Here is a 24,555-nt window from a genome sequence, read left to right on the forward strand (position 1 = left end):
TTGTACTCTTCATAACGAACTTGAGCTTACTTATATAGACATAAATGGCTGAGTTGTCAAGGCTTTATTGGTTCTCTTCCATGCAATTTGTTATTATTATTTACCTTTTGAGTTTGGATACTCTCAAGTTACTTGACCTATCAAGTTGATGTTGTGAGATGATAAAAACTAATTAAAGAATATGTTTTAAAAAAAAAACAGACCCATCGTAAGAACCACACGTATCTTTGCACTCACAAAGCATGACTTGATAAATGTCACAAGTTGATAAATTAAGTTGTTTATTAACTTGAGTGAATCCTCATCCTGATTCATCAGCGTATATTAGCTAATCATATATTCTCTCTAGTGGGTGGTCAGAATGTAGTTAAGCGGGACTCTAAGTAATTCGTTTGTCATTTCTCGGTCTTTATCTCGTTATTTTATTGTTGTAGAACATCACATGTCTCAAAACAGGTGTGGTGAACTAATATGGGCCATATGGTGTAACATCTTCTATTGATATTGTACTTCTTACCCATAAAAACTAGATATGTTAATTTCAATAAGCCTAATAAATCTAAAAACAGCTAACAGTCAATCTTGTGGCTGTCATGATACCCTGTATTTGGAAGATAGATAACAGTAATCTTGATGCAAAATTTTTGAGTATCTATAGAAATAATAGCCATGATTGTAATCTGATTTGCAGGCTTGGCTGGTTTTGGACGTGGTCCATGAAGGTAACACTAGTCTATTGAACTTTATCCTAAAAGCCATGTTTGTAACTTGATTTGCAGGCTTGGCACCTTGTGGAAGTGGTCCGTGTAATAAGTTAGAGAGAATTGGAGAAATCCCAGTTTTTCATTAGAAGGAACATGAAGCCAAACATGGCTTAAGTACTAGACTAATTATCATTAATTTTACTATATGTCTACTAATTACATAGGTAGTCCTCTAGAAAAAAATTAACGCCTAGTTTCGTCTTCCACATGTTTTGGGTCCCTTCCAGGTTCTACCAAAGATAGAAAAGTACCTCCCGAATATGGGGCATAAGGATCGAACCCTTGACCTATATCTCTAGAGACAAGAGCCCCAACCACTTAATTCTACCTGGTTGGTTACATAAGTAGTTCTCTAAAAAACTATATGCAAATAAATAAATATTCACATATCTCTACAAGGTATGACACTAGTCCATTGAGCTTTATCGTAATTGTTGGATTCTTTCAGGTTGGTGCTAGTTGGGTGCTTCTTTCTGTAATATTGACTGTAAATCAATTCGGGCATCAATTTCTAAACAGATACAACCACTATAGTTAAAAAAATGGGTTGGAAGTTTAAGTTTATTTATCTTACTACCATAAAACTCATAACAACTTTTCATGTAGGAACATTTAAGATTAACTCCTACTTTTCCTTTTTTGACAATATTTTTAGCAAAATTTGCTTATTTAAACTTTGGTTTTCATCTCTTCATGTTCTTTTTAACCTATCGAAAACTAACTTGGATAAAAATATTTGATGAAATGTATCACTGTTTCACTAACATATGGACAATCTTCTGTTTTTACTTGTGTATGTTTATGTTTGTCCTTTGATGTCTTGCCATTTATCTTTGGTTAATTATATATGATAAAAGTTAGGATGTTGAAGTTAATGATGAACTTATCACAGGGTCTTTAGTAAAAGTTTGTATTTCAACCAATTTACCTATCATTGTGGCAATTCAAGTTATGTTCTTCTTTTAGCAGGTCAAATGGGTAAACTAAAAATAATGTTTCCTAAAATCAAAGGTGCCAAAGGAAGAGTCAGCACTTGGTGTATTTATAGTGTATAAGACTACATAAACCATTTTACTCTTGCAGATACAAAAAAATATAAAGTATGTAACTGTAAATGAAATATTAACTGTTACGAGTATATAAGCAGTTTCAACCAGCACCAAAAAATTACCCAGTTAGACCCAAACCTATGATCTTATTCCGACCTGCCCATCTTGCCACCTCAACTATGATCCCTTCTTCTGATTCCGTCCCCAATTACAAATTGTTCAATATGAACTTTACTTATGTATATTTGACACGGTGACTAATACCTTACGGTCAAACATATTCTTTTCAGTGATATAATAGTTGAGTTTTGTAAATGTATAATTGAAGGAGAGGGTTACCCAATGTGTAAAATTTGTCATTTATTTCTTGTATCCAATAAATGCCATAAAGATAATGTATGTATTTCCTCTTTGGTATATCAGTGTTTGTGGTTAGGAATACTCAACTTATCACGTGATGTTAAACTGTTAGTGGATACATACTGCAATCTAGGGACCAGTTTTGATCATTATCGCAACACTTCAAAGCCCAGAAGAGCCGTGGCTTTGTTGGTTTCTACCATCAGTTTTTTGCTGGGGTAATATTGATGTAGAGTGTAGACCATAGGCCTTTTGGCGTCTTCAAGGTGACGCTTCAACCAAGAGGTTGTCGATTCTCGTCATATGGTGGGCAAGTTACAAATATGTCTGGATGTGTGCAGATATTTTGGCTTTCAAATAAACGAACTTTGACGTGGCATTTTCATGTGTACACTGATTAGTTCAATGTTAATTTGTTATAAAGGTATTTGCAAAATTAGTTAGTCCAATATACAATGCTTATATGGTAAGTCCAGAAAGAGTGAACATTTTGGTTCAAGAGCATACTTTCAAGTGCTCATCACTATCCTCATCGGTTAATGTCACACCATCAAAACACTGCTAATGGATCTCATCACTTTCTTTATCACTTTTTTTTTTTTTATCATTAATTTATACAGTTATGAATACACAGACCCACTAATGAGTCGGTGCTAATGGCATCACAACTACCAATAAGGCACTTATGGGCAACCGATGAGTCCTTTTAGAGCTGCTGTAAATTCACTACATGCATGTTACTCATGGGATACCAATGAGATATTTTTTGCATAAAAACAACATAATTGCTCAACATATTCCATAGAATCATATTCAAAGCTAGAGAAAAAGTAATGAATGGAAGTACTTTTTGGTAACAAGTTTTAATGTCTATGGACAATATTGATTATGACTTGAAATTTTGCTGTCTACAGTATGACTCTTTTTTAATATAGAAATATAGTTTTAAATAAAGTTTGTGAGTTAATATACATTACATATAATATATCACATACAAAATTCAGGATACAAATGAGATTATATACATAACTAGGTTAGTCCAGACATTGTACGTTTATTTATTTATTGTTGATTCTTCATAAATTATATATAGTAAAAATATCCGTAGACATTTAAATGTTGTAATAGATTCAAGCTGAGATCTGTGCCAATCGCATATTGCCAATTTAAAACTCGAACATTTACATTTGTATTCCTATCATAAATGTTACTGGTTCAATGCACAGAAACAAATTAAGAATTATAATATAATGTAGGTGAAACTACATGTGTTATAATATGCAGTAAAAAAACAAAAGCAATATGTGAAATAATTGAAATAATGGAAATGCTCTGTCGTAGAGCTTCGCTAGCAGTGTCAAGCTTTGCTCGCGATTCGACTGTAACTAAGGACCTGAATGGAATTTCAGAGCTCTCGCGCTGCTATCTAAAGAATGAAGAAAGCACTACTGAACAAGAGTGAGTGAAGTGAGTAAGCCCTTTTAGAGACATAGGGGGGAGTCAAAGAGAAGTTGTAGCAACGAGCTACTAAGGAGTGACTGTGTTGAAGCTTCAAACGTAGGGCTCGCGACGACTTCGAGCGAACCCAACTCATTTCAAGTGACCACCGTTGCTTTCGATGTCGGACACACAACAGTCGGTACTCCTAGGGACTTCTTTTTGGCACCGGGATAGGGTAGCGCAAAGCGAGTTCTACCATTATTATTATTTTATACGTACTTATAAGAAAGGGGTGCTAGCAGGATAGTGGAAGCCAGTCGACTGATATGGAGAGGTGCGGAAGGTTAAGATATCAGAAATGAAAGCCCTTCAAACGCGTTTTTATGGAGTTCGACGACCGTCTCAGAATGCTCAGATTGAAACACTCCTAGCCCCACAGCTCTTTGTGTTGGGGCCGGCCGAGATAACCATTTCATACCTCGCCTGATTTTCAATTGTCACTTGCCAAGTTTGCCTTCTACAGCTTAATTCGCAGGCAGCAAAAAGTTTTGTATCAGCAGCTCTACAGAGTCAGGGATACTGTTCCATAAATGGGAATAGGTCCATACAATCGAATAGGGTCTCTGCCAATCAGTGAGGAAGTTAGTTGGAAGTCCTTATTGCGTGTAAGGCTGGAATTTATAGTTATTATCCGGTCAAATGGAGAATTGAAATGTGGGTCTTCCTTTTTTTTTCTTTTTTTTTTTTTTGGAACGGCTCTTTCTATTCCCGTTTATGAAGGCATACGCCGGCCATCACTTATATTTATCGGATGGTGGGCGAAGGTATCTTCTCTTTTCTTTCATGGGGTCTCCTATATAAATCTAGCCCGTTATTTCATAACCGCAACTTTTCCACCCGAACTTTTTATTTGGCTCACTTACTTGCCTGAGTGAGTGAGTGGGCTTCCAGTACAGCTTAGTTGAGAGTGACGTTGTCAGTGACTATGTTCGAAATTAAGAATTATAATATAATGTAAGTGAAAAAGTAATGAATGGAAGTACATTTTGGTAACAAAATGTCTATGGACAATGTTGATTATGACTTGAAAATTTGATATCTACCATATGACTCTTTTTTAATATAGATATATAGTTTTAAATAAAGTTTGTGAGTTAATATACATTACATATAATATATCACAAAATTCAGGATACAAATGAGATCATATACATAATAACATGTGTAATTATTTGCTTTGCAAACCCACTTCAATAACAATGTCCTAAGAAACGCCTATCGAACTGGAGCATCACAGCAAAAAGTACGTAACAAATAGGTCATCGTACCAACATTTCATTTTATGATTAAAATCTTGAATCAAACTTGGGCACTGCAAATTTTTGGGCAATCTTTTCATGATGATGCATGCAACTGTAATTAAACTTATACATAGGAACTGACATAATTAAAGAAGCAATAGAATAAGTTCAAAATATTCCGTTAATGTTCATAGTTCCAAAGTATTTACTGGAATTAAACTTCCAAATAATAAATCTTTATGATTTCTAAGGTGAACTGAATGTATAATAAATTAAAGCTGCAGATACAGAACGTGCAGAACGACATATGGGAGAAAAGGAAATAATTTGCAGCAGATCACATGGAGTCTGGTTGATCCGTGGAATCGTGTGTGGCTTCCTTTTGTATCCATTCTGTAAAATTGGTAAGATTTGTGTTTGAGCATCCACCTTTCTTAATACTATTTGTAACCTTTTCTTTGATATCCAGGGCATTGGATCTGAACATTTTGTCACTAAGCAGCTTGTCCACCTTACTTTTTATTTCATCTCGAGTGATGATAGCCGATTCATCTTTGTTAAACCCGAGTCCAGTCTTCCAAATATCACATATATATGTCTCGTTTTGAATTTGATCAGCAAAGTATGGCCAACACAAAAATGGGAGTCCATTTGTCACACCTTCTATAGTAGAGTTCCAACCACAATGACTCATGAAACAAGCTACAGAAGGATGAGCTAAAACCTTCTGTTGTGGGGCCCAACTCACAATCTTTCCACGAGACTTTACTCGTTCCATAAATCCATCTGGGTAAGTCTCCTTGGTCATACCGGGTCGTAGAACCCACAAGAAAGGTCTGTTGCTAAGCTCAAGACCAAGTGTCAATTCTTCAAACTGAGTTTGATTCAGAATAGTGAAACTCCCAAACGCAATATAAATGACTGAGCATTCTGGTTGTTGATCGAGCCATGTTAAGCAGGTTGGATCCTCTTGCCAGAAGTGACCTTCCTGGTCAGCAAGCCGGTTGCTTGCCAGCAGAGGGCCAATCGGCATCAGTTGTGGGAACATGCTAAATGCGGCAGGCTCCAGCTCGATGGTTGAGTTGCATATATACCACTCCGTCATTTTTGAAACTTCTATAACTTCCGATACAACTTTGAAAATGGCTTCTATGGTAGCCGAGTCTTTAAAGCATGCCCATGGGAGGTTCTGAGGTTTTATAGGCGGCATGGTTTCTGACAGTTGAATCGTCTCATTCTTTAGAGGTATGCCTACAAAAAGAACATAACAAACATCTTAGGCCTACTTTAGTGTAGGAAACTTAAGCGTACATATGTTTATAAAATACTTTTTTTTAGTTTCCTTAGAAATCCCTAGAAAAATTTGAAAATATCTTTAGTTGCAAGTTTGGAAAACACAAGGAAATATCAAATTATCAAAGTATTTAGAAAACTATAAATCTCAGTTTTCTAATGGTAGCCAAAGGCCCGAAACCCAGTGGTACCGTCACCATGTAACCACTTGGATCTGTAGATGAAGACTACACATGTTCAAAACTTGTCAAAGGAAAGTGAAGAAACTATATCTTGTGATCCATGTATGAGGATGGTTTTTCACCGGGCGCTATGGGTGCCAAAACGCTGCATGGAACCAAAGGGTTCCCACTTGCTTACCCTTTTTAGATTTCTAAGTATCAGTTATAAGGCTATCTCCAATGCTAGGCGTCCTTAAGCTGCCACATCATATCCTTACAAATCCTTAAAATCCTATAATTTTATCTCCAACCATACAAACATCCTTACATATCCTTTAACTCCACTAAAAACCAAAAAAAAATAAGTAAGGGCACCTAAGGGCATGCATCAAAAAATCTTTAGTTTTGGACAAGCTTCAACCGCAAAGGATATCCAAGGGCACCTAAGGGCACCCAAGGGCGCCCAAAAACATACCCATTGAAGATAGTCTAAGTTGTTAAACATGAGTCTTCTGTTTTCAATGGAAATTATTTTGGAGAATCATAATTTCTGTTTTCCATGTTTTCTTCAGAAAAATAGTTTTATAAAACACTCCTAGTTTTATGCAACTAAACACACTTCTGTTTTCAAATAACATTTTCTTCCTGAAATTTTCATCAATTTTCTAGCTTTCCAATAAAAATTCTTGCTTATGAAGTACATAGTCATTAGTTTATCATACCGAATAAAACTGAAGTACATAGTCATTAGTTTATCATACCATTATTGCTTATGAATCCCTCCTCAATCAGTCTCTGAGCACAAAGTGCAGGTACCAATGAAGCAGCTGAGGCAGGCTGGAATAATGCACTTATGATTCCCATCTTTTTCGAGACTTTTATAGCCCATCCCATGCCACCATCAGCAATAACACAGTTCAGTTTATTGCTGTCTTCTTTGTTAATCTTCTCTATAAGTTCTTCCAGCTTGCCTGGCATGGTTTCTAATATAGATATAGTCAACTTACAAAGATCAGTCCTATCTTCCCATGGTTCTAACCCATCAGGGATTGAGACCATCATTAGATCGTCGAAACCATCTGTATTTTGCCAATTGCTTGTGACAGCCTTTTGAGTGACCTCTGTGTTTACAAATGTAACTTTGACACCTTGTTGGACTAAATATCGAGCAAGCTCTATCATAGGCATTACGTGACCTTGTGCGGGATATGGTATGATGAGAACATGAGATTTTCCCATGATTTGTTATAGAGTTTTTGAAGTGAGCTTCTATGTCTTAATTTATGCGGTGAAAGACCCGTTTTTGCAACACTTGCGTTCTTCTATGCTAGACGAAGACTTAGAAAGAACAAGGAAGTTTGGATTCCAAAAAAGTATTCTTATTTAGGCAGTTCTTTCATTTAACAGGGGAGAATAAAAAGGAATTGTTATCATTTCAAAATCGATATTGCTTGACAAGATCATGTGTCTAAAGGGTCCAAAAGATTATCCTTTTTAATATTCTGTGGATTACAATAATGTGCTCAAAGGACACCATGTATATAAGTTGTAGTTTTTTTGTTTGTATTAGACAATAACATATTCTGAATTACTGTATAAAACAATCACTTTGATCATTCTGTTTACTTGTCTAGCACAAAAAAGTACTTCAATTCATTCAAATGGTTAAAATGATCGTTTTGAGGAGGCAATTTGTAGACCATTAAATTTGCTCCTATTATTGTATTATATCCTAAAACATGTTTGGTCGTGTACAGCTAAAACCATCATGCATCATTTTAGGTTATTCAGCCTATTTATTAATTAATCACCATTGCAAGAGTTTAGAGTTGCGTCATTTGGTATCACGAATTTGCCTAACCATTTTCTTAAGGAGAATTCTTTAAAAATCATTGCAGCCATCTTAATGAATCAACTCATATGAAGAATTTATTTTGCAAAAGGCATATGAAAAAGTTATTTTTGCATGGTGTCAGGGCTTAGAGTAAACCTCTCCAAATGTAGTCTTTTCGGTGTAGGGGTTGAGGACGAAGAAAAGATCAGAATGGCCACTATTTTGAGATGTCGGGTTGGCACATTTCCTTTTACTCATCTGCGTCTTCCTGTGGGAGCGAATATGACCTTGGCTCGAAACTGGGAGCCCGTAATCAGAAAGTTTAAGTCAAGGTTATCATCTTGGAAAGCTCGGAATTTATCATATGGTGGGCGTATCACTCTTATTAAATCAGTTCTTAACTCGCTACCGGTTTATTATTTTTCACTGTTTAAAGCACCCGTCAAAGTTCTACAAGAAATGGATAGAATTCGTCGGCGGTTTTTCTGGGGAGGTGATGAAGACAAAATCAAAGTGAATTGGATTGCTTGGGATAAAGTAATATCACCTATGGCTAATGGGGGTCTTGGTCTCGGGTCCCTTAAAGATTCTAATATGTCTATGCTTGCTAAATGGTGGTGGCGATTTAAAGTGGACACTAATGGGCTTTGGAGAAAGGTAATCTTTGCAATCCATAGTTCTTCGCGCTCCTGGAGTTTCATTCTAGTGAGGTTGACTAGGCCAGGGCCTTGGAAATATGTTTTTAAGGTTTCATCAGAACTTGCTCATTTTAATATTAATTTTTCTAAGCTCATTAAAGGCGTGTTAGGAGGAGGTAGGAATATTTGGTTTTGGATGGACATCTGGTTAGGGAATGATCCTTTATGTACTTGCTTTCCACTTTTGTTTGCTTTAGAAGGTAATAAGCTTTGTAATGTGAATGAAAGGGTGCAACTTGGACCTAATGGCCTGCTATTTAGTTGGTTTTGGAGAACACAGGTGTTAAATTATAATCAAGTACAGGAGCTAGATTCTTTGGTTTCATTATTACAGTCGGTGTCTTTAAATGACCAGTAGATGGCAGTGGACTTTAGGCCCAAGTGGTGTGTTCTCGGTTAAGTCAATCAAAAAGGCTATTCAGGCATCTCAACAGGTGGAGCAGGCTTCACAATTTTTTTGGAACAACTGGGTTCCTAAAAAGGTTTCTATTGTGGCATGGCGGGCTGAGTTGGAGAGACTACCAACGAGAGACGGTCTCCTGAAAAGAAATATTTATGTTCCAACGTGTGTTTGTGCTTTCTGCTTGGAACATCCAGAGACTTCAGATCATATCTTTATATCGTGTGCACTCGCACAATCGGTATGGAGTATCATTTCCCAATGATGTAGAATCCCCGATATCTTTGCCTTTGACATAAAGGATCTTTTGGGGTTACATTACCATGTATTTGGGTCTAAGAAGATGCAAAAGATATTCAACGCGATCATTTTAACCGGGTTTTGGTGCCTATGGAGAACCAGGAAGGACGCTATATTCAATCAAAAAACTGTTAGTCTCTCAAGAATCATTGAAGAAATCAAGCTCATGAGTTTCCAATGGGTTAAAAACCGAGCAAGAATGGTGAATTTTGTCATGGTGCTCTTTTAATTTTGGATATGCCTAGGATATAATATAGGTTTTTGGGGTCTTGGCGTTTATGTATTATATACTCGCTAGCTTCTGGCTAGCATTTTCGGTGAATTAATAAAAAGTTTTGTTGGCCGTTAAAAAAAAAGTTATTTTTGCACTGCTTTTTACATCATCTAGCCATTACAATTGGTGTAACATATAGACCCATTGGCGGAGGCAAACACTACAATGATGGTCAACTAGTCATTGACCACCAAGTCAAGGGTTTTTCTTGAAAACAGAAATTTCAACCTTCTCCACAATCCACATATATAGATAAATTGCAACGTATTATAGAAGTATAGGGACTAAATATTTAACTTATTCATAACTTGGGGATGTTTGTATAATTAAACTTCTCCAGTCCCCAAACTCCCAACCCAATTGCATTACATATAGAAATCTGTACTATGTATATTCCCAAAACCTAACTATTTCTTTTTCTATAGATTATAAACAAAACATATGACAGACAACAATTGCTCTAAAGTTTCAATGCCTGCTGCCCCTGATTCCTCTATTACAAAGCACAAGTATCCTTTTCATAACCCCCTTTTCTTTTTTCCTTTTTTTTTTGTTGATATTTTTCTTGTTTTTATGTTTAAAGTTTGGATTTTTATTATAAATTGTTATGTGGGTCAGGAAAAAGAGTAAATGGGATCAGCCAGCTGAGTGTTTGGTTTCAGCTGGAATAGCAGTTCATCCATTGGGGGCTTATCTTGGGTCCTCTGCACATCATGCTACCGCATTGGCCCAAAAGATTCAAGTAAGATTTCTTGCTCTTTCTATATATATATATATATATTGTATTAGTAATGTATTGTCAATTGGGGTTCTGAAAATGCTTAACATTAGCTGGTTAAAAGATGTGAAGGTGTATGTAAATGTATTAGACTTTAGTCCAACTTTCGGATATCGTTATTGTATATTTATATGTATTGAATTGTACTTTTGCTTGTGCGGCATCATATAAGTTGTCACGTCAGCAAAGAAAAAAAGCATATTACATCGAATATTTGTAAGTTGGATATACGCAATAGAAGCGTTCTCAATAGACTTTAGGTTAGTAGTTGAATACGGTTTCAAGAACTTATCATTTAAAATATTGTATCTTAATGCTTGTAAGATAGAAGCTGCACTTAAGCAATCCTATAAAGTTTAGGAGTATAAATTGAATTGTATATCTTTCTTGTAGCCAAAGATTCAGGAGGAGTTGATAGCAAGAGAGATTGTAATAAATGACGCGGAGTCGTCGATTCGATATAAGCTTACAAAACGCCAAACGCAAGAGGAGGTGAATATGTGGTCTATTTTTGTTTTTAATGTATTAATCTTTAAGTAGCGTGTAATTGTACATATCTGCATATATACATTAATACATGTATATGTTTTTTTGGGTTTTGCTAGTTTGTTAACTTAATACTGATATGGTGGTTTACCTTCTGCAGATTCAAAAATGCACTGGTGCCATTGTGATAACTAGGTAAGTGCGTTGTAGCGATACTGATCTGATGCATTTTTCATTTTGCTTATTTGTATGATGATACTGAATGACCTTTGCAGGGGTAAATATCGGCCTCCAAATGCACCTTCTGACGGGGAAAAACCATTATATCTTCACGTATCAGCTGGCACACATGTAAGCTTGATTTTTCCAACCTAATAGGATTGGGTGATTATTGTGCTTTTAGTGGGAGATTATGGATGGCAACACGAGCTTTAAGGTCTTTGGTTATATGTTTCTACAGATGAAACTGAGTCATATTCATTTAATTTGCATTTGTAGTTGGAAACAACGGCAGAAAGGATAAAGGCAGTTGATCAGGCAGCTGCTATGGTAGAGGAAATCTTGAAACACGGGGCTTTAACTAATGGATTAAAGGTGAAATGACAGTTGATGATTTTTTTTATTGGTGCACCACTTATGTTATTGACACATGACACTTTATTTTCCTCCTTTTTCAGTTGCCTCAACCCTTTAGCACATGTGTGTTTTTGGGCTTTGAACCAGATCCCACCTTGAACATTACTGCTCGTATTCGTGGACCAAATGTGAGCTTCTCTATGTGTGCGCGTCTTTTTGTTTTGGTATAGTTAATTGGGTTTTTTGTTACTATATTTATACTTATTATATTAATTTTGCCGCATAATTTATTTCTTTTAGATATATTTAAGTTTCTTTTATTCATGATGAAGATGAAAAGTCTGATTCTGAAGTTCTCTTTAACATCTCCATACGATTGGGGGAGTTCTTTTTGTTGCTTCTGGTTGGGTTTTGTAAATGCAGGATCAGTATGTAAATCACATTATGAATGAAACAGGATCAACAGTCTTACTAAGAGGACGTGGTTCAGGAAATTCAGCAACTTTAAATTCTGAGGGTAGTATATTTACTACCTTTTGTGATGTCTTTTGATTTCTACTTTTTAAGTTATAAGTTACATATGCGCATTTATTTTACTTGCAGAGAAGCAGGCGCTGCATCTTTTTTTGTCGAGTAATAATCCTAAAAGCCTTGAACATGCAAAGCTTCTAGCTGAGAATCTTCTGGATACAATATGTGCAGAGTGTGGTGCCTCTAGGTAGTCATTCTATGCAGCGATGTCAATTATTTCAGCATTTTCCAGAAAGAATGTTTTCGTGCCATACAGCATGCCGATTTTTTTCTCATCTACATTTCTCCTTTTCTGTATATAAAAAAATTAACTTGTTCGCTTGGGAAAAGCTTGATTTGCATTTTGCATGTTGTGAGGCCTTACATATAGAGGTGGCAATGTCAATTCATTCACTTATTAATGGGCCCTTTATGTCCATGCTATATTGTAAGTAAGTAAAAAGGGCGCAGGTCAAATGGGTTAGAGCTGTCCAAAGTGTCTATTTAGTGAAATTAAACCTCATATTTATCTGAAAGACCATGTTATTGTTGAATAATATGACTTTTGTGGTTGTGTTTGACACAATTTCTTAAAATGTAAAAGTTCTGGACAAAGAATGTTTCGTGTCATCTTGACCCGACTTGTTTTGCCACCACTGCTTAATTACTAGGAGTTTTGTTTCTGATTTCTTTCCACTGTCCCAGGATATCTTCAGTTAAGGTTTATGGTGCTGTTCCACCACCACAACAGTTGGCTGGTGAAAGTACTACCAAAATAACTACCAACTCAGCGCCATCGACTTCAGACTTCATTCAATTACCGCCAGCTTCTTTGGTTACATCTGCTGTTCTCTCAAATGGGTGTTCTCTACCTAGTGTGGGTTATCATCCATCATTGAGCCATGGTACGAGCTACAATGGGTATGGCGGGATATATCCACAAGCCACCCCTCTGCAACAAGTAGCCTTGGCCCTTAGGCAATCCACTTCTCCTATCACATCTACAGTTTCCGCAACCCAAAAGATTGGAAGCACAACTACTAGCACCATAAATGAAAAGGAAAAACGACCCCCTCACAAGCGGAAGTTTCAGGAATTGCCTGCTGCTGCAAATGAGTCTGTGAGAACGCATCAGGTATGTGTACTCTCATCCTGCAAGTATGTCTATGCTAATGGGTCACAGCAGGCGGTTGCTTTGCCACCACAATCTTGTTCTAATTTTAACTTTGTAAATAATTACAATGGTAAAAGTGATTAAACTATACAGTTAAATTATAATCTAACATTTTAAATAAAGTGATTAAGCGTTTGAAAGTATCTAAATGCAGTCAAGCAATTTTTGACCCATTTTGCCAGTTATGTGCTGCCGATTTTTAGAATTCTACTCATATGACCCATTGGAGATAAACTATAACCCAAATCGGCCCATTTTTTTATATGGATTGAGTGGGCGCAACTGATGTGAAAAGCTTCAACCTGGTTTACATTGCTTACTCTCATCTTTAGCTGTTAAGGTTGTTATTACATTTGGCCCTAGGACTTGTTTTGGGTCTCCCAAGCATGTAGGCCTTGTACATTAACTTGATAAGCCGAACTTTCTATATGCTGTGAATTTGGTGTTTTTCACTTCAACATAACATACAATGCAGCTCTTAATAGATGAAATATTTGAGATTCTCGCATACACATGTCTTTGTCTACATAATCCTGACATTATTTTGGTTCTGACTTTTATCACTTAATATTACAGGTATTTTCTCTGACCTTGTATGACGTTATAAGCTGATAGTGGACCTGTCTGTTGGACATTTGTATTTTTCACAGGGTTTTCAAATGCTGAGACTGGCGCTGCTTTGGTGCTTATAACTGGGGTTGCTATGCAGTGTATACATAATTATATATTTATCTGAAAATGCAATTAAATCTATAGAGGCATGGAGGCACAGATTACCTTACATGTGTAATTTGACCCTTTTCCCTGCCAACAACATACATCATGCATCTGCCCAGGAAACATCAAAGTGCATATAGAGGCTTTACCTTTAAACTGCAATGAGTGGCAAATGTCATTGAAGAAAGTTTGAAGTCGTAGATTTGAGTTGGAAGAAATTAGATGTCGCAAAATGGGTGGACAAGGGCATAGGGCGGTTGGGTAGTAGATCGACATGTTACTTTTCATGGGTCGGTTGACTGTAACACTTGTTTCAAAAATTCAAATTTTTTTGGTAAATAACTGGCTTTTCCTGATTTGCTAGAAAAGTTATAGAATTCAGTTATTATTTATCATAAAAAAAACCCGAAGTGTAAAGGAGGTTTTATAGTTTATACAGTAAGTATACACCTTGAATGGTTTCAATCCATTATCTGCCAAACATAAAACTTAACTCGAACTGACCATTCAAAAGCAAATGTGGTGAAATTTCTACCTCTAGAACAAACAATCACTTTTGTTGGGGATTGTCAAAAAGGGAAAATTTTGGTAAATCTTGACTCATGTTTTCTTGCTTCGAACAATGATTCAAGTTTGTGAGATAAAGGGGTTGTTTGTGGATTAAGAGAACGATGTTTTGACTGTACATATATGTTTGTTATTTTGATCTGTACTTTTGTCAAGATAAACCGACTCAGAAAAGATTTGGAATGTCTGCTATCAGGGATCAGGAATCTTCAAACCAAGTGAAGCAAAATCATCAATGCCAGCTCCGGTGAAGCTGGTCCAACCATCATCTAATGGAATGATGCCACCTCCAAAAACCATGCCTCCACCACCTCCTCCTTCAAGAACCATGCCGCCTCCGCCTCCAAGGAAAATGGCTCCACCACCTTCTGTCACAAAGGTGGTTGAGGCAAATACCTCCTTCCAACCAAAAACCAAAGCTGTACCTGGTAAGTTCACATACTTAACCACTTGCAATTGGTTAATTAAATTGTGTTTGCCACTCATGATTCCAAAAATATCTTTCAGAAACGTTGATAAGTCTTATGGCATATGGAGATGAAGATGATGACGACATTGAGGAGACCATTCAAGAACCTGTAATGGAAAGTTCAAATTCGTTGCCAGTTTCTAAACCTTTTTGGGCTGTGTGAAACTGCAGCCGCTGGATTTGTATGTAACTGATAATGACAAAATGTATTCCTTGCACATACACAAAAGTGTCATGGAGCATCAGGGCAATGGCAAAGAACGGAGTGTCAAGATGCATCACTCATTCTGTTCTCCAGTTGATTACTAGGCTTCAATACTAGGAGCTCAAGGTCTTCAGTAGTATTTAGCATAAGGTTCATTACTATAACTGAGTTGAACTAAAAAGTGGTTTAATGACAATTTAGTTCTTGATGTCATAGTGAATTCAGCTTCGAAAGTTTTACTAGATTCTTTCTCTTCATATTATATCCATATAAACTGACCCCATTTGGGTTGAGCTGGGCTATCTAGTTAATGCAGTGTTTTACTTTTTCTGGATAGGTAATGTGTGGTAGGTTCGGGGATGTGGTTGTCTGTCCTTTCGTATTCTTGTATAATGTTGGATCTTGCTAGATTTACATGATAAATTTCCCTTTATTAAAACAACAGTTCAGTGGATTAATCATGGTTGTGGTAATCATGGTTATGAACTTATGATAATCGACTTATAAATCAACTTGGACCTTTGTTTGACACCCTTGTAAAAAAGACGCAGATAAGTAGGTCAACAGATTGTCGTCGAGCGTTCATTTTATGTATACTTGGAGTTGGCTCGAAACATGGACAGAAAGTGTTAGAAGTGAGCACTAGTAGAGATGGGCTTTCATGAAAACAATTTGTACACCAAATTACAAGCAGCAGTCTAATTTGGTATCTATTGAGGCACCCTTGTCACTTAACATATTCAGCAAAGCAGCGATGCATATTGGCATACGCTATCTATTTTCTTTTCCCTCACGTAGAAGTTCACTAACACGCTAACACTTACACTTGCATGTTACTTTTATGTCTTACCCTCTTTCTTGCCGGAGGCTTCTTTTGTTTCTTTTGAAGCAATTGAGTATTGTTGTTACTGTCTGTATAGATAAAATTATGAATGGAGTGTATATTCCAACGGTTTAACTACATGAACAGGTTTTTTATTCATATTTGTATCAAATAATAAGGATAATTATAGCTTACCAGCTCACTGCAATGCTTTACTCAATTCACTTAATTTATAGCTTACCAGATCATTGTCGCTGCTCACTGCAAATCTTCACCCAATTCACTTATTTCCATCATGAAATTTATTTCCATAACACCTAATAGTCCCAAAGTTTACGGTCCAATTCACGATCCATGGTTTGATTAGCCAGCATTGAGCAATCAGATTCTTGACTCCAATAATTTGAAAAGGAAATCCACTTTATTGGCTACTCGACTCGAAGGTTTTTGATACATGATAACTAGATGGAGTAATTCCTGGATGGTGCTATTTTGGCTTCTTGGGAAATGTTGATAGCGCACATTATGGCTGTAAGAGTTGCCCTCTTGGTATCAAACTAGAGGAGGATCGTAACCAAATGATGACATAGTCCATGCACATCATCCATTATATATGGTGTAGTGCCATAGTATAATAAACAGTAATAACAAAAGCAGGAGTAGCAAAATACACAACTAGTCACAAAAGCAGGCAACTCTACTTTCATACCAAAACTAACTACTAATGTAAAAAATGACCAAGAAAACAAAATTTAAATGGCAAGTTGACACTTCACATCAGACAGAAAACCCGACGTCTTTTGACAGGTGCGCATCTACAATATTGTAAAACCCACGACATACTGACAAAGGCTAGTTTATTCAGCATAGGCTTGCCATAGTCCAATATTATGTACCTCCATTCTCACTTTTTCGAGTGTTGGCATAATCATCCTCTTCAAAGTCATCCCCACCATATTTTCCAGCTAAATCTTCGTTGAAACTGCCACCAGCATCATCTTCATTGCCACCAGTTGATGCCCCACTTGCACTACCTAAACCCCCGCTAAAGAGATCCTCTGCACCAGCACCTCCTGCATAGCCTCCACTATAACCACCAGCAGCTCCTCTATATCCACCACCACCACCACCAACGCCCCCATATCCACCACTACCGCGAAAAGATGGACGAGACTTCTCTTCTGTGAAGTTCACTCTAATTCTTCGACCATGGAGTTCCTAAAACACATTACCAACAAGAAAAGCAATATCCACTAAGGCAATCATGTGAGGATTCTTCAATGCCACTTACTTTTCCATATCATTTCATTACTTGTTCATTTTCCCCATCATATAAGATTTAAGGTAACCTTATTTTCTGTGACTAAAATATGCACAATACCTTGCCATCCATGTCCTGCAGAGCTGGCTGAATCGGCTGACGTATAACTAACAAAGCCAAAGCCCTCGCGACCTACCAGAATCACGATCAGTGATAACCTTGGCTGCAAAAATCAGGGAACCATTGTAGCAAGTCTAAGTCAAATACTATGGAAACGAATGCACCAGAGACCCTTTATGTCCATGGATTTCAAATTCTTCCATAAAAAGTAAAATGTATATTAAAGTTTATACCATTTCAATAATCATCTACCTTTTTAACAGGTTATTAGACGATTTTATGCATTTAAAAACATTTCTGGCACACTTCAGGTTACAAACATTTTCCTACAATCTATTTTTTTTCTGTAAAATTTTACATATCTGCAGAATTACAGAAAATACATAACCCATATCCAAACTCATTCAAGATAAAGTGCTAATCCGACTACAGTTCATAAATGTTTTATTTAAAATGTTTTCTGACCTTGTATGACGTTATAAGCTGATAGTGGACCTGTCTGTTGGACATTTGTATTTTTCACAGGGTTTTCAAATGCGGCGACTGGCGCTGCTTTGGTGCTTATAACTGGGGTTGCTATGCAGTGTATAAATAATTATATATTTATCTTAAAATGCAATTAAATCTATAGAGGCATGGAGGCGCAGATTACCTTACATGTATAAATTGACCCTTTTCCCTGCCAACAACATCCATCATCCATCTGCCCAGGAAACATCAAAGTGCATTATATAGAGGCTTTACCTTTAAACTGCGATGAGTGGCAAATGTCATTGAATAAAATTTGAAGTCATAGATTTGAGTTAGAAGAAATTATATGTCGCAAAATGGGTGGACAAGGGCATAGGGCGATTGGGTAGTAGATAGACATGGTACTTTTCATGGATCGGTTGACTGTAACTTATATCAAAAATGCAATTTTTTTGGTAAATAAGTGGCTTTTAGTGATTTGCTAGAAAAGTTTTAGAAGTGTAAAGGAGGTTTTATAGTTTATACAGTAAGTATACACTTTGAATGGTTTCAATCCATTATCTGCCAAACATAAAACTTAACTCGAATTGACCATTTAAAAGCAAATGTGGTGAAATTGCTACCTCTAGAATAAACAATCACTTTTGCTGGGGATTGTCAGAAGGGAAAATTTCGGTAAATGGAGACTCATGTTTACTTACTTCGAACGATGGTTCAAGTTGTGAGATAAAGGAGTTGTTTATGTTACCTATACCTGCACTGTTTTATGTGCATGTGACATAGAACCACAATTCATAATGGATCAAGAGAACGATGTTTTGACATTACATATAGTTTGTTATTTTGATCTATACTCTTGTCAAGATAAACCGACTCAGAAAAGATTTGGAATGTGTACTATCATGGATCAGGGATCTTCAAACCAAGTGAAGCAAAATCATCAATGCCAGCCCTGGTGAAGCTGGCCCAACCATCATCCAATGGAATGATGCCACCTCCTCCAAGAACCATGCCTCCACCACCTCCTCCTTCAAGAACCATGCCTCCGCCGCTTCCAAAGAGAATGGCTCCACCACCTTCTGTCACAAAGGTGGTTGAGGCAAATACCTCCTTCCAACCAAAAACCAAAGTTGTACCTGGTAAGTTCACATACTTAACCACTTGCAATTTGTTATTTTTAATTGTGTTTGCCAATCATGATTCCAAAAAGATTTCAGAAACGTAAATATGTCTTATGGTGTATGGAGATGACGATAATGACGACATTGAGGAGATCATTGTAGAACCTGTAACGGAAAGTTCAAATTCGTTGCCACTTTCTAAACCTGGTTGGGCTGTGTGAAACTGCAGCTGCTGGCTTTGTATGTAACTGATAATGTCAAAATGTATTCCTTGCACATACACAATAGTGTCATGGAGCGTCAGGCAATGGCAAAGAACAGAATGTCAAGATGTATCACTCATTCTGGTCTCCAGTTGATTACCAGGCTTCAATTAGTAGGAGCTGAAGGTCTTCAGTAGTATTTAGCACAAGGTTCATTACTATAACTGTGTTGAACTGAAAAGTGTTAAAATGACAATTTAGTTGATGAAGTCATATAGTAAATTCAGCTCAGAATTTTTACCTAGTTTCTTTCTCTCCATATTTATCTTCATATAACTAGACCCATTCGGGTTGAGCTGGGATATCTAGGTGTAGTTAGACCAACCTTTTAGGTATCTATCTAGTTAATGCAGTGTTCTTTTTTCTGGAGAGGTATGTAGTAGGTTTGGGGCTGTGGTTATCTGTCCTTGGTATTCTTGTCATATGTTGATCTTGCTAAAATTATATGATACATTTTCCGTTAAGAACAGTTCAGCGGATTAATCATGGTTATAATAATCAGTTTTTAGATCAACCTAGACTTTTGCTCGACGTCCTTCTAAAAAAAGACACTGATGAGTAGGTCAACTGTTTGTCGTTGAGAAAGGTAGTGTTCATTTTATGTATACATGAAGTTGGCTCCGAACATGGACAGAAACTGTTAGAAGGTAACACTAGTAGAGATGGCTTTCTCTAAAACAATTTGTACACCAAATTACCAGCAGCAGTCTAATTTGGTATCTATTAAGGTACCCTTGTCACTTAACATATTTAGCAAATCAGCAATAGACCAACCAGCATATTGGTATACGCTATCCTGCATTCACACGCTAATACTTAAGGTTACTTGTATTTGTCCTCCCACCTGGTGTTTTTTTTGTTTATGTCAGGATCGAGTATTGTTGTATAAATAAACTAATGAATGGAGTGTGTATTCCGACGGTTTAATTACAAGAACAAAGTTCTCTATTCAAATTTGTTTCTAATAATAAGAAACTTCAACGGTTTACTCAATTCACTTGATTTATAGCTTACCAGGTCATTGTCGCTGTTCACCTCAAATGTTTACCCAATTCACTTATTTCCATCACCCCTAAAAGCCCCAAATGGTGGATCCAACATGTAAATTATTTAACAGTCCCAAAGTTTGTCCAATTCATGATCGACGGTTAGGTTAGCCAGCATTGAGCCATAAGATTCTTGGCTCCAATAATTTGAAAAGAAAATTTCAGTTTCCATCCTGGTCCACTATATTGACTACTCGATTGGAAGGTTTTCGGTACATGATAACTAAATGGAGTAGTTGCTGTATGGTGCAATTTTGGCTTCTTGGGTAATGTTGATAGCGCACATTATGGCAGTAAAAGTTTTCCTCTTTGTATCAAACTAGAGGAGGATTGTAAGCGAATGATGATATAGTCCATGCACATCATCCAGTTATATATGGTGCAGTGCCGTAGTATGACAAACAGTAATAACAAAAGCAGGTAGCAGCAAAATACACATCAAGTCACAAAAGCGGGCAACTCTACTTTCATACCAAAACTAACTACTAATGTAAGAAACGACCAAGAAAACAAAATTTAAATGGCAGGTTGACACTCACGTCAGAAAGGAACCCGACGTTATTTGACAGTTGTTCATCTACAATATTGTAAAAACCACGACATATTGACAAAGACCAGTTTATTCAGCATAGGCTTGCCATAGTCCAATAGTTATGTACCTCCATTCTCACTTTTTCGAAGTGTTGGCATAATCATCCTCTTCAAAGTCATCCTCACCATATTTTCCTTCTAAATCTTGGTTGAAACTGCCACCATCATCATCTCCATTGCCACCGGTTGATGCCCCAGTTGCACTACCTAAACCGCCGCTAAAGAGATCCTCTGCACCAGCACCACCATAAGCACCAGCACCTCCTGCATAGCCTCCACCATAACCACCAGCAGCTCCTCTATATCCACCACCACCACCACCAACGCCCCCATATCCACCACTACCGCGAAAAGATGGACGAGGCTTCTCTTCTGCGAAGTTCACTCTAATCCTTCGACCATGGAGTTCCTAAAACACATTACCAACAAGAAAAGCAATATCCGCTAAGGCAATCATGTGATGACTCATTAATGCCACTTACTTTTCCATATCATTTATCATTTCATTACTGGTTCAGTTTCCCCATCATATAATGCAAATAAGTACCAAAAAAAAATTATATATTTTAAAGTAACCTTATTTTCTATGACTAAAATATGTACAATACCTTGCCATCCATGTCCTGCAGAGCAGAGCTGGCTGAATCGGTTGACGTATAACTAACAAAGCCAAAACCTCGAGACCTACCAGAATCACGATCGGTGATAACCTTGGCTGCAAAAATCAGGGAACCATTGTAGCGAGACTAAGTATGGAAACACTAGCAGTTGTACCCAAGACCTTCTATGTCGATGGATATCAAATTCTTCTATAAACAAGTAGTATGTATATATAAGTTTATACCATTTCAATAATCATCTACCTTTTTAACAGGTTATAAGAGGATTTTATGCATTTAAAACATTTCTGGCACACTTCAGATTTCAAACATTTCCCTACAATCTATTTTTTTTCTTTAAATTTTACATATCTGCAGCATTACAGAAAAAACATAACCCATATCCAAACTCTATCAAGGTGAAGTGTCGTAAGTGAGAAATGCATACCCTCTATCACTTCGCCATATTGCTGAAAAGCTTCTCTTAATCCCATTTCATCGGTTCCATACGAAAGTCCTGCAAGGAATATAGAAACTTCTTAGTATTCCAAACACCCATTTGTCTATATGCACTTTACATATAACCTTTATAGTAAAAAAGGTAATGCACCTCCAACAAAGAGCTTAGCAGACGACATGCTCCTGATTGTCTGAAAAAGTAGCGAATTTGTAGAAGACAATCCCATACTAACATTCTTGTTTCCCGATTGTTTTAGCAGATTACCAACTTTACTAAAAAGAGCCATTTTGAGACAAACCTAAAATAAACAGGGGATATTAAGTGAATGCCAAATTTGTCATAAAAAAATATAACACTAAGCGAATATCATACAGAATAAATTTCCTGTTTATGTTGCTATCACAAGTAATTATCAACTAACTCTACCTATTCAATCTCCATAATAACTAAGAGTTCCCGGTGTGGAATGTTGTATAGGCGTGAAGCTTGCCAACTACACCGGGTTTTTAGTGTGGTGACACTTCTTAGAGGGTGTTTGGGATTGAGTTTTGAAGTGATTATCTGATTATTGCGTTTGCATAACGCAATTAATGAAAAAAAAGTGTTTGGCAAAAAAAGTGATTAATTGCGTTTTCACAAAGACAACACAGTTTTGGAAAAACAGGTCGAGACATGCTTTTTCAAAATGCAGTTTTTAAATGCAAAATCTATTCTACAAAATCAATCCCAAACAACCCCATAGACAGTGTGATTTTCTCAAAGTGGTTATTACCACGCCGAGAACGTGTGTGCAGACGCTGCAGTGGCGGAGCCAAGATTTTACATTAAAGGCCCTTCTAATGACAATTAAATCAAACTTAGATCATAATGTATGAGCAGAATATAGTAAATAATGAAATAAATCAATTTCTACACTAGGGGAAAAAAAATATGCTACACATAAAAAGGCCAACAAATATACATATCAGTAATTAATTCATTTTCAAAGATAATAAAAAATGAAACATAGATGGGAATATGGGATTAGTAAAACTAAGGAAGCATAAAAGAAAGAAAAGATGGGATTTTAATTAAATAATAATTAAGAGAAAAAAAAAGGAAATTGATAATAATTAGGGTTTAAGGTGACTAACCTTAGAAGCGGTGGGTGAAGTGGAACTGAAATCTCTTTTACCCCGCAAAGGTAAATTATATTGCTTAGAAGTAGCACGTTCTAAGCACGTGATATATACTATAGGTCATGGACGGAGCTCCTTTGGGGGCGGTCAGCTGCCCCACTCCAATTTTGGTATAATGTAATTTTTTAAAATTTAAATGACATATTTATAATTTTTTTTAAAAAAATAAATAGTAGGATATACATACAAATGTTACATCCGTTGTTATAAATTTATTCTTTGAAAGTCATAGATCATCGAAGCATTAATGTTGAGATAAATCTCTCTATAGACAGAATAAAAAACTTGAATTGTTTTGATTTTTAATCGAAAAAATGAAGAAAGGTTAAAAGAAAAAGTTTTCTTTGTTTCATTACGTAAATGTGTAGTAGGTCGTTTGTGAAAAAAAATAATTTCTTTCCAATTATTATATATAATTATTACGAACAACTAATTATAACAATGATAATATATAGTCATGTAGGAAAGATGTATACACAAGCTAATTATTAAATATTAGATATATTTTCGACTTTTGCATTATGATTGAATATGTTTAATTTCATTCAACAAGACCTCGTCCGACGCGTGCGGCCTTTTTTTTCAAAATAAACTTGCATTTTAAGATATGAGTGTTACACCCGGTGCGAGAACGAAATTCTTTTGAGGGTTAAGGTTTTTTACATTCTCAAATACGACTCTTATAACTATGACAAATAACTTTTAAAATTGCCCCCTCACGAAAAATTTTCTGGCTCCGTCTCTACTATAGGTCCACTCAAAAGTCAAAAATATATATTTGATGATCGAAAATGTAAATGTAAATTTACAAAGGTAAAATTGGTTTGCCTTTGAGCTTTATATTTTACTGCTCTCGTAAAAAAGAAATCTTGTATCATAAGGCCTTGTTATGGAATTGAGGAATAGACCATGAGCACAAAGTAAAACACCTTTTATTTGTGTCATATAGTCCTATCTATTAATATATGCATAACAAGATCCTAAATTTTTATGAAGAATTATGAACAGTTATATGAGTTTAAACTTTTAATTACAATCTTTAAATCAAAATAATAATATCATTACCAAATTTATTATTGATTGAAACACAATATAAATCCTTATAACTTTGTGTTTTTAGTTACTTTGACTGTCGACATTATATTTGTAGTTGTTTTTCTTAATTTTTCCTTGGCCCATTTGAAAGTAGAAGACTAGCTTTAAAAGTCCTTTTATAATTTTTAAGATTTTTGTTTATACATGCTATTGTCCGGCGAAATACGCAAG

The 24,555-nt window shown here is 36.1% G+C and overlaps 3 protein-coding genes and 1 pseudogene across 3 annotated transcripts; 1 reads left to right on the plus strand and 3 right to left on the minus strand.

The window, feature by feature from the left end:
* Positions 1–5,077: 5,077 nt before the first annotated feature.
* LOC122578069 (UDP-glycosyltransferase 83A1-like) lies at positions 5,078–7,833 on the minus strand. The gene is made up of 2 exons (XM_043749939.1): positions 7,130–7,833; positions 5,078–6,165 (listed from the first exon to the last, which is right to left on the minus strand). Exons 1-2 carry the CDS (start codon positions 7,605–7,607, stop codon positions 5,252–5,254), a joined length of 1,392 nt encoding a protein of 463 aa, XP_043605874.1. The 5' UTR covers positions 7,608–7,833; the 3' UTR covers positions 5,078–5,251.
* A 2,433-nt stretch (positions 7,834–10,266) lies between these two features.
* LOC122580548 (protein RIK) lies at positions 10,267–15,598 on the plus strand. The gene is made up of 12 exons (XM_043752818.1): positions 10,267–10,383; positions 10,493–10,616; positions 11,046–11,144; positions 11,299–11,333; positions 11,414–11,489; positions 11,637–11,732; positions 11,816–11,902; positions 12,138–12,231; positions 12,318–12,432; positions 12,930–13,359; positions 14,879–15,110; positions 15,190–15,598. The coding sequence occupies exons 1-12, from the start codon at positions 10,316–10,318 to the stop codon at positions 15,312–15,314; spliced, it is 1,581 nt and encodes a 526-aa protein (XP_043608753.1). The 5' UTR covers positions 10,267–10,315; the 3' UTR covers positions 15,315–15,598.
* A 1,410-nt stretch (positions 15,599–17,008) lies between these two features.
* Positions 17,009–19,571, minus strand: LOC122609692 (annotated as a pseudogene).
* A 1,333-nt stretch (positions 19,572–20,904) lies between these two features.
* LOC122580547 (glycine-rich RNA-binding protein 4, mitochondrial-like) lies at positions 20,905–23,294 on the minus strand. The gene is made up of 5 exons (XM_043752817.1): positions 23,245–23,294; positions 22,262–22,409; positions 22,100–22,168; positions 21,661–21,767; positions 20,905–21,461 (listed from the first exon to the last, which is right to left on the minus strand). Exons 2-5 carry the CDS (start codon positions 22,395–22,397, stop codon positions 21,129–21,131), a joined length of 645 nt encoding a protein of 214 aa, XP_043608752.1. The 5' UTR covers positions 22,398–22,409; positions 23,245–23,294; the 3' UTR covers positions 20,905–21,128.
* Positions 23,295–24,555: the final 1,261 nt, after the last annotated feature.

Source organism: Erigeron canadensis, chromosome 8, assembly GCF_010389155.1.
Source record: "Erigeron canadensis isolate Cc75 chromosome 8, C_canadensis_v1, whole genome shotgun sequence".
Classification (NCBI taxonomy): Eukaryota; Viridiplantae; Streptophyta; class Magnoliopsida; order Asterales; family Asteraceae; genus Erigeron; species Erigeron canadensis.